This window comes from Neopsephotus bourkii, unplaced genomic scaffold (genome assembly GCF_033783945.1).
Source record: "Neopsephotus bourkii isolate Nb327-2 ecotype Australia unplaced genomic scaffold, CSIRO-AGI_Nbou_v1 NB_384, whole genome shotgun sequence".
Taxonomy (NCBI): Eukaryota; Metazoa; Chordata; class Aves; order Psittaciformes; family Psittacidae; genus Neopsephotus; species Neopsephotus bourkii.
In genome coordinates, this window is record NW_026900889.1 from 1,011,363 (window position 1) to 1,022,043 (window position 10,681).

General features: G+C 56.9%; 1 protein-coding gene across 1 annotated transcript; it reads right to left on the reverse strand.

The window, feature by feature from the left end:
• Positions 1–786: 786 nt before the first annotated feature.
• AQP8 (aquaporin 8) lies at positions 787–5,682 on the reverse strand. Its single transcript, XM_061349043.1, has 5 exons — positions 5,140–5,682; positions 3,390–3,516; positions 2,478–2,692; positions 1,361–1,495; positions 787–1,025 (listed from the first exon to the last, which is right to left on the reverse strand). Exons 1-5 carry the CDS (start codon positions 5,391–5,393, stop codon positions 983–985), a joined length of 774 nt encoding a protein of 257 aa, XP_061205027.1. The 5' UTR covers positions 5,394–5,682; the 3' UTR covers positions 787–982.
• Positions 5,683–10,681: the final 4,999 nt, after the last annotated feature.

Here is a 10,681-nt window from a genome sequence, read left to right on the forward strand (position 1 = left end):
CTCCTCTCCCCCTGCCCACACAGCTCCATCACCCTCCTCCTGCCGGCTCCTGCTTACGGCAGCAGCTCCCGCTGGCACACAGCCCCTCCCCTCGCCCCCCCCGGGCCCAGCACCCGTCCTGTGGCAGGGATGATGGACCCACCCCCAGCTCCTGATGGGTGCATCACCCCCTGGTCCTCATGGTGCTGAGAGGGGCCATAAATCGGCTGTCACCAAAGACCCCTCCTCCCATCACCCATCTGTGGCAGCTTCTGTGGGCATCACCCTGGACCTGCTTGAGGATGAGGAGTGGGATCCCCTAGGGGAGCATCCTGGGTGCTGGAACGTGGGGTCCCCATGGGCTGGGTGCTGAGGAGGGAGCAGGAATGGGAGACCTGCAGGAGCCAGCGTGGAGCAGGGGATGGAGCCTGCCGGTGCCCGTCAGCACATCTGGGGCTGCAGAGCTCTCGCAGGCTCATGCCAGGGCAGAGGTAGCCCCCTGCATCAGGCCTGGGAGTTAACACTGTTCAAAAGCGATCGGTGCCACACGGCCCCCAGGCAGGGCTGCTCAACCCCGCTCCTCATCCCCTGAGCACGGTCAGGCAGGATGGGAACCAGCAGCACTCACTGCTGGCACTGGGGAGCTGGGGATGCTGCCGGCCACAGCCACACGCACCAGAGCACAGGGGGATGCAGGTGCCAGGGGAGGCTGGGACCCCTCGGACACTGGTGCAGGTCAGCGGATGCTCTTGGTGAGCTGGTCCTGGGGCGGAGCGGTGATGCCCTGCACGGGGATGCCCAGTTCAGAGCTGCTGCTTTCCATTGTCCCTGCAGCATCCAGGGAAGCATCTCCTGAGCTGGGGCTTGTGAGGAGAGGCAGAGTGGAGATGGGATGGTGAGGAGCAGGACCAGGAGCAGGGTGGGCTTCACAGCGGCTGTGCTGAGCAGCACCAGCCCATGGCAGGACAGTGACAATGGCACAAACACAGCCCCATGCCCAGCGTCACTTGAGGAGCAGGCGGGTGCTCCTGTCACCAAGCAGGGTCCTTTGGGGAGGTAAAAGAGAGAGAAACCTGGGGTCAGGGCTTTTGCCATTGCAAGCACACAACAGAAACACAGTGACAAGAGCCCGGTGCCAGCCTGAGCCTGAATTTGCCCCACATGACAACAAGGATGGAGCAAACACACGGATTAGGGCACAGATTGATGTCACCCTGCCCTCGTGAGAAGGAGAGGGGAAGGGAGTCTCCAGCCTTGGATATCTCTATGGAAAAGGGGTTGCTCACAGGGTGCAGGGCAGAGCCCTTGGGTGGAGGCATGTTGGGATAGGGGGACTCATCCTGCACAGCTCCTCTCTCTTTACCACCGCAGCATCACCTACCTCACCAGCGCGCTGACGAGGAGGGCAGCGACCATGGGCCCTACCCAGTAAACCCAGTGATAGTCCCAGTAGTTGGCCACCAGAGCTGGCCCGAAGGCTCTGGCAGGGTTCATGCAGGCTCCAGACACGGCACCTCTGAAAGAGAAACAAATCAGCCACATCAGCCCTTGTGGGATAATGGGACCAGCACCAGGCCCTTCACAGGGTGATGCTCAGGGCAGCAGCAGCAGCACCCTGGACCACCTCAGCCCCATCCATGCATGGATGCTTGGTGCTCAGGTGGCAGCCCAAGGAGCTGCAGCACAGGGACCATCCCAGTTCTCCCCACCAGGCACCTGCCTGTGCCCACCAGGGCTCACCAGCTATAGGGGAAAACCCAGAGCTGGATGGAAACTAAGGGGAGCTAAGGTGGGGCTAAGGAGGAGCTGGGCTCTAAGCAGGGGATGCTCGGGACCACCCCTTGGAGCGGGGCAGGAGGAGCAGCAGCGTTTAACGATGAAAGGAAGCTGAGATGGGTAAATATTCGCCGAGGGGGGGTTGTGCAGCAGGGAAATCAGAGCCCCGGATCCCGCTAGAGGGGGCACTGCCGTAACTAAAGAGCCCATTAACATGCAGGGCTGCGCGCTCGGGACCCACCGCAGCAGCACCAGAGCCCGGCCGGATCGGGCTGCTCAGGGCTTCCTCGGACAAACACTGCCCTTGGGGGCTCTCGCCCCATCGCAGGGCCATGCAAAGGCTGCTCCGGCTCCAGTGCAGCAGCTCCCCCCAGCACATCAGAGGGGCACCTGGGTCATTGGCAGCCTCCCCGGCTTTCCTCAGTTTCCCTCGCAGCAGGTCCTGAGCTGTGCTGCAAGGGGGCACATCCCATCCCATCTGCAGGCACTCTCCTCACTGATACAGGATGCAGCAGCCGTGATGGAGCAGGGAACCATGATGCTGAGTGCTGTGAGCTGCCCCTGGCACCGCAGGATGCTCTGAGCATCAGGTCTACCTGTGCAGCCGATGGTCCCATCCTGACCCCTGCTCGGGGCACCCTGACTGGTGACAGCAGTGGCAGGAGCAGACAGCACCAGCTGCCCCATGGGAATGTGCATGGAGATGGGACTCATGAGCTCACCCGGCCAAGATGTTGGCTGTGACCAGGAAGCCGATGCAGAGAGGCGCCAGCGGGGTCTTGGTCTTCCCGTTGGCAGCGCCCATGCAGACCACGAGGACAAGGAAGGAGGTCAGGATGATCTCACCCCCGAGGACGGAGGGGACCTGATGGTCAGCTGCGATGATGGTGAAGGCCCCTCCGCTGGCGTTCCCGTACCGCTCGCTCGCTGCCACAGCCTGTGTGGGGACAGCCCTGCTTGCGCCTCCGTGCTCCCCACTGGGGGCTTTAGAGGGCACATGTGCTCACTGTCAGGACAGCGTGGGCAGCGTCAGGTTAAAGAGGAGCTGATCTCATCGCTTTGCTCCTGAAAGCCAGGCCTCAGCGAGTGTAAACTCATTACTGAGGGCTCTTAGCATCAACCCCGATAATGATGATAATGAGCCAGCCCCGCTCTGCCTCACCCAGCCACTGAGGCACCGTGCTTGGGATGCCCGGATGCGGGGAATGGGCAGCACCAAGTTTAAACTAACCCCAGAGCGCAGGCAAACAGCGTGTGTGGCACTGGCTGGAGCTGCAGAGGCACCGTTCAGCGCCCACAGAAACCTCTGGAGAACAGCTGTCAGGGAGGAGGAATCACCCCAGATGTGCCCCCGCGCCCCCCCGCATCTGCACGGCGCTGCCAGCCCCAAACCGCAGCGGGGGCGACTTGTCTGAGCCCTGCAGCCAGACTGTGAAAGAGCTGGAGGAGGAAGCAGACACCCGAGCACCAGACAAGCCCCGAGCCCACACAGCAGCCTCCGAGCGTGTCACCCTGTGAGCAATCAGCCTGCAGTCACCCACAGAGCCGAGCACTGGGTCCCCCTCACCCTCCCCATCACACACACGCTGCAGCTGGAGCCCCTGGGGTGCCCCTGTGCCCTAAAACATCCATACCTTTGCCAGGCCAGCTCCTATGGTTGCTCCGCAGAGCTGGGAGACCCAGTAAGGGATGAGCATCGTGATGTTCAACCCCCCGACCAGCCACATGGCCAAGGACACAGCGGGGTTCAGGTGGCCTCCGCTGTGAAGAAGAGAGGAGCATCAGTGAGGGGTTCACCCCTGGGGTTGAGCACTGTGCTCAGCACGGGCTGGAAGCACAAAGGAGTCTTCAGGCCTTCCCATGGGAAGATGCTATGGACAGCAGAATCCGGACATCTCCTGTCTCTGCAGCTGCTGCTTCAAAGCAGAGTGCATTTTCCCTCTGGATAGCCAACCCCTGCAGTGCTGGCAGGGGCTGCGCTGCCCTGCTGTGCTTTGGTGCAGGGAGAAGGGCTCTCTCCCAGTGCTGCAGGGTGCAGAGGGCACCCACACCCTGCCCAAGGCCCTGGTGCAGGGGGGTTACCCCACTGGGTCTCCTCCAGCAAAAGCCTTGCTTGTGGCAGCAGCACCACCCGGCCTCCAGCGCGCTCTGGAGCAGCTCCTCCAGGGGCACAGGCTCAGGGGTCAGAGCCATTCCCTGTTACACAGGGAGCAGCCATCCCTGCCCTGCTGCGGGAGGGGAGGCACGGATGGAGCTGGTACCCAGCCTGGCAGCACCACATCCCCAGGGAGCTGTCGGGAGGGCTGAGGCCACCCCAGCACTGCAGGAATCCACTGGGACTGTCAGGGTTTATCTGCCTCTGCTCCATGCCAAGGTGAAGGCACGGGGGTCCCTCTGCATCCCTGCCCACCATGGCCCTGGGAAGGGCTGGACCTCACCTCCTGACCAGCCCTAAGTCATTCATCTTGAAGACCACATGCAAGACAAGCTCAGATACCTTCTAATTAAAAGAGATTATCATGAGACACACTTTAATGAACAAGTTTCATAACCAATCAGCCCTAATAATAATTGCTGGTGCAGCCGATGACTCAGAGTGTCTAGGAACTATAATCACATCTTATTCTTCAGCTGTAATTAAAGACCCATCATAGGAGAGCAGGAAGGGGGGTTGGTTAGGCTGGAAATGTCTCTGCTGGACAGGGCTCTGGCTGCAAACACCCCAGGGATGGGTGGGATACCGGGAGCTGGAGGAGGACCTGGCTGCAGATAAACCCCTGGCTAGAGCACCAACCACCACCCCATCCATGAGCCAGTCAAGGGGAAGGGGATGAAACTCCACAGGGGCTGTTCCAGCTTCTTCCTTCAGGACAAATCTACATCTTAGCATCAACCAGCACATTGTTCAACCAGCAGGTTCATCTAAATATTGCTTTTGAGGTATTGAAGCCACTTGTAAATGGAACCCAGGTTTTCCACCGGCGAATACACAGGGGGATAGACTGCTCAGGTCAAAACGCTTTGCTTTGACATCCTTTTAAAAGGAAATTTCTCAGCTTTGACCGTTTCTATTAAAAGGGGCTAAAAATAAAGGGTGGCAATCACAAGGCAAACAAACTCCCCCGGACCCGAGGTGTTACCGGCAGCCATACCCCGTGAGTCATCGCAAGGAGTGGGTTTGCCCTCCCCTGCCATTCCTCAGGGTGCTGCTGGGCTGCTGCTGGCACGTGTAAAAAGCCACCCAGTAACAGAGGCTCGATGGCAGCGCAGCGCTGCTGCAGCCACCAGTATATGGGCAGGGAGGATCCTATGGGCAGTGGGCAACACGGGCATCTCTGTCCACCAGCAAGGACCGCGCAGCCCTGGGTACCAGCCCGCTCCTACCTGATGTCTCCCAGGACGGCGATGCTGAGCCCCAGGGCCAGCCCGTGCGCCAGGGCCGGCTGCAGCCTCCCAGTGCCCACAGTATCCTCCACCGACGAGAGGCAGCCGATGCAGACGAAGAGCACGGTGCCCAGCAGCTCGGCCACGCAGGGCTGGACCCAGCGCTCGTACCAGTGCGGCTGCGGGGGCCTGGCCTTGGTGTCCATGTCCATCACCAGCTTCACTGGTTGGTGACTGCACCCAGCTGCGGCCATGGGATGGAGCAGGGATGGAGAGCCCTGGAGGCAGTCAGACCCACGGGCACAGTGAGGAGATGCTGCAGAGCAGAGGCTTGAGGGACTGGAGCTGCAGGCTCAGGTCTTCACTGGGTCCTGGTGCAGGGACGAGGAGCACTTGTCCCACTGCAAGGCTGGCAGGCTCCCCTTGACCTGTATGAAGAGGTAGTGGATGGGAGGCTCTACAAATGGATTGGATTTGCATTGCTTAAAGAGAAGGGAAAAAAAAGGGCAATAAAAGGCGATAGCCCAGCCCCTAGGAATATAAAGCTCTTTATCACCGCCCTGATAAAAACTCCTTGCTTCAAGGTTCTGGGTTTATTTTTTCACTGTGGGTATTTTTTATCATTGCCAAGTGCTGGGATGTGATTCTGTTCCCATTGCTGCCCATTGCAGGGATACCTGTGTGAAGCCCTGCTGGCTGCCTTCACAGGGTGGCTTTTAGCATGCCAAGAGGCAGCACGTGCCATGGGGACACGCAGGGATCCAGCAGCACTGTGAGAAATGGCTGATGGAGCTCTGAGGAGGGAAAATCCACTCCTGTGACGAATCACTCCTACACAGACCCATCACCAAACCCCTTCTACAGACCCCAGAGAGCAGGTAAAGTGTCTGATTCACTTCAAGTTACCAAAGGAGCCTGAACCACAGCCAGAGCTGGTGCCCCTGAACCTCAGCCCAGGTCCTGCCAGAGCTCCTCAAGTGCCTGTATCCCTCTTGCTCTCAATTGAAGAGAGCTGGTGAGGATGCCAAGGGATCTGGGTGCTGGCAGTGCTCAAGGCCAGGCTTGGAGCAAGCTGCTCTAGTGGAAGGGGTCCCTGCCTGTGGCAGGGGTTGGAACTGGATGAGCTTTAAGGTCCCTTCAACCCAAACCATGCCATGATGCTATGGCCCACCAACACCTTTGAAACCTGATGTTGACCAAACTCCCAAAGCCCCAGTGCACCCAGTGAGGGATCACTGCCCTGAAAGCCAGATCCAAGCCACAGCAGAGGCCGTGGAGCTGGGAATCACCACCCCAGGCAGCGGGCACAGTGGTACAGACACATGGTCCCTGTGGCGCAGAGGATACAGCCCAGCCCACAGGGGATGAGCCCTGCAGCTCCTCACCTTGAGCAATCACCCGCAGTGACTGGTGTTTGTGGTGGGTAATCAAGGATTGGGTTTATAGATGGCTTTTCCCCTCTCGTAAGCAAGGGTAAAGAACAGCACGGGTGGTTTATGGTGTTTTCACAGGACACTGCGGACTGGAAGGAAATTTCCACTTGCCTGTCCCAGGGAGGCCTCTTGCTGGCCACACAGTGGACAAACACCAGGCTGGAGCTATGGGGGAACCCAGGCACCTCTAAATGAGCCCCTGTCAGCTCATTTCTCCTGCTGAGAGCTGGCTTCCTGTAGACAAAAGGTTATAGAAATCACAGGAATATGGAGAGGGAACGCAGGGGTTGGTGGGTCTTTGGGGCTCCTCTTTGAACCCCTTACATGGACCTATGGAACAGGAAAATACCTGATTCAATGTCAGCTGGAGCTGGTTTCCAACACGTTCATCGAATCCATCCATCCCTGTGTCCCGCAGCACAACCAGACGGGGGTTCCATTGGGAGGGATTTGAATTCAGGCAAAAGGAATCCAGATTTCATTTGTTTGCCAGGGTATTTATTATGAGAGATTAATGTAACACATTTCCACATCTCATCTGGTGCTTCCTCCCCGCAGCTCTCCAAGTGCTGGAGGAGTGATGCTGGCACCGTGTCAGGGCACCAGGAGGGGGCTGAGCTGCCCCATGTCACCAGGCAGCAGCACCGGGCATCGGGACGTGCCCTGGGAGCCAGCCCATGGCTCTGCCCCTCCTTGGCCAGGCCAACAGCAGGAAAACAGCTCCTTCCAGATGCTGATGCCATGTACATGGTGATGAATGCGGCTGATGGCAATGCCACTGTGCCTGGACCACCGCTGTTCAGGCTGCTCATGGTGACTCCAAGCAGAGCAACAGCTTCAGAAGGTCACAAACCAAAAGTGAGGATTAACCCCATGGCCTTGGCTTTTAAACATTTACCGTCATTGGCTGGGGAGCAGGGAGACTTCCACAGGAAATGCTCTGTGCTCGGGCAACAAAGGAGTTCATTATTGCTAACCAAGCACAGGGCAGGGACCCCTTCCACTGGAGCAGCTTGCTCCAAGCCCCTGTGTCCAACCTGGCCTTGAGCACTGCCAGGGATGGGGCAGCCACAGCTTCTCTGGGCACCCTGTGCCAGCGCCTCAGCACCCTCACAGGGAAGAGCTTCTGCCTAAGAGCTCAGCTCAGTCTCCCCTCGGGCAGGTTCAAGCCATTCCCCTTGGCCTGTCCCTACAGGCCCTTGTCCCAAGCCCCTCTCCAGGTTTCCTGCAGCCCCTTTAGGCACTGGAGCTGCTCTAAGGTCTCCCCTTGAGGAGCCTTCTCTTCTCCAGGCTTTCCCACCCTACAGCTCTCACATGTTCCATACTTGACTGCTACACACCCATTTTAAGCTCCATCTTCCTCCTGTGCCACCCCGAGAAGGGGCTGCTCCAGCACCCATCTCCTGTTGAGAGGCACCACTAACACGCAAAGCAAACAGCTCCGCGCTCAGCACCCTTTGCCCCTCCTGGATAAGATTAAATAGCTGGCACTAAGGTTTGCTCAGTGCGTGGCAGAGAAACTCCGCTGGGGGAAAGGCGTGGGGATGAGCAGGGATAAATCTGCTCATATTAGCAGACACTTATTTTTGTCCTTGTTTGTGCTTGCACCGATTTGTTAAATGAGTGACAACAGCAACTGTGTCAATTGGGAAAGGAAACGGTGGCACAAAACAAGCAACAGCGCTGAGAAATCCCTCTTAGGAGCGGCAGGGAACAGCTCCCATGTCCATCGCCCTGGGTGGGAAAGCCACAACACCCCTGTTTTATCCAACACCCACTCCCCACACATTTCATTCTGTTTCTCCTTGCTTCACCCTGCAGCTCTGCAGCGCTTCAGTTGCTTTGCCATAGGAACCATAGCACCCAAACTCAAAAAGCACTTAGACGCTTAAGAGCATCTCCAGGTGCCATTAACATCCATGAACCCTGAAGTGCAGGGCTGGAGCAGATGTGGACTCTCTGCTGACCCAGTGCAGGTACATTCCACAGGACAGAGGTCCCACTGGGGTCTATACAAGCAGTCACAAAGGATTTCAGTGCTGCACAATGGGGTTGCTTTGAGGAGAGACCTCAGCATCCATGGTCAGCTCTTTTAATAAGCCATAAAAGCACAGGCAACTCATTTGACACTGCCTTATCTTGCCAGTGTTTATCTTGGAGCTCCAGAGCCCGAAGGATTACACAACTGTTGGGGAAGGAGGACCTGCAGAAGTATTTGCAGCTCGTAGCAGTAACAGGGGTGAGCTGACCTCTGCCCCTTATAGAGCCTATCTTGCATAATGACTTCACCTCCGATTGCTACCATCCTGCTCCAGCGCGGATGGAAATTTCCAAGGGTTCTCCATACACTTACCATTGTCTGCTGGAAAACAGGGACAGACTCAGGGCAGTTCTGGGGACTGAGAAGGGAAACTATGGGATGAAGCCACACTCAGACCTTAATTTTGGCATTTAACGTTAAAAGGCAGCAAGCTCTCCAAGGGAGGGATGCTCCCGCTCCCAGGCAGCTCACACACATGCACATCTTCCCAGTCACCCAGCACTTGGCTCCCTGTGACTATCCCATAAGGCTGACAACAACAGAACGTTTCCTGCCTCAGTAGCCACATTTCCCTTTACCCCAGCAGCACAGAGACCTCAAAACCCTTGCAAGTGTGAAATGAACTGGTAACGCTGCAGAGAAGCTTGAAATGGTGTGTGCTAAACCAGCAGCTGCTTCTCAGTCACATCCTAGAGCCGAATAATCCCTGTAAGGAACTAAATGATTGAATTTTCCAGAAGGGGACTAGTTTTATCCATCCTTTGAGCAGGCAATGCTCAGACATGGGTAACGTGGGTGGAAGACAGGCACAATGAAGTGTAATCATCTGAACTGTGGTTGAAGCTTGGACAGAGCGAGGAGCAACACACAGGGCTCAGCATGGAGCAGATCAGAGGATGTTCTGGTACCTGACAGAACAGTTTGTGACAGCAGCTCAATGGCAGGCAAGGACCACACTCTGCTCCCTCCCTTTGCCATGGCAACTGGGCATCCTCGTCCTGCAGATGCTTCACAACTGCAGGCAAGGGGAGAAGCAGAGGACTAACAGAACCTTTCTTCATGGACAACAAGCATGATCAGACATAACTCCCTCGTGTTACCCACCTTTCCTGGTTGACCTTCCTTCCTGGCCCCAGCTCCATCTCCCACCCTGCAGCCAGAATGCAGCAGGAGGACAGGGGGAGACAGAACTTTTTAGGTGCTTCACAACTCACAACACAGCAAGGAACATCACAGGCTCTGCGCTGCAGGAGACTCAAAGGAGAACTTTTTCCATGGATGACATCAAATCTCCTGCTGTTACTGTATTTACAGACATAGAAACTATATTCAGTGGGAAAGAGGAAACTTGTTCAAGTACTTTCAAGTGATATGCAGCAGAATGGCACAGGTATGGCTGTGACACAGAGACAAGAGCTTGATGCAAGGCCAATGTGGGACATCCCAGTGGCAAAGGGGACAGTGCTGTGCCCTTACCAACAGGTACCAGCAGGCAGGGCCAAGCTAAACCCTTGGAGCATCAGAGGAAGCTGCTAGCAGGGCAGGAGGTTGCAAAGCAAATGCTTGAGCTCCATAGCTGGAACAATGCCTCCCATCTTACAGTTCATTCAAGCTTAAATGATTTTTCTTTTTCCCCTTTAAACAAAGGATTTGTAGGGATGAATTCTCTTGCACTGTCAGTACCAATGAAGGAGGCAAAAGTTTGGGCTGGGAACAGAGGAGAGGCAGTGATTTGCCATGCAGCTCAGTGGAGCCGTGGCTGACAAGCAGGGTCACACAAAGCACAGCAAGCAGCAGGCAAAGGCCACCTCTCCTGGCTAGAAAACCCCTCTCAGCCTTTTACTCTGCAGCCAAGTAGCGTTGTTGAGCAGCACCAGGCACCCGAACACCCAAACACTCCCTGAATTGAGGCAGAAGATCAATTCCAGTTGGTGTAATCCCAGGAACCAGACTGCCCACACGGGCTGCCAGGGATCACAAACCCCTTTCATCCTGGTGTAACCCTGAAGCACAAGGTGACCTACTTCCTCCACCACTGCTGCCACCCAGGCTCTTGAAGAGCTCTTGC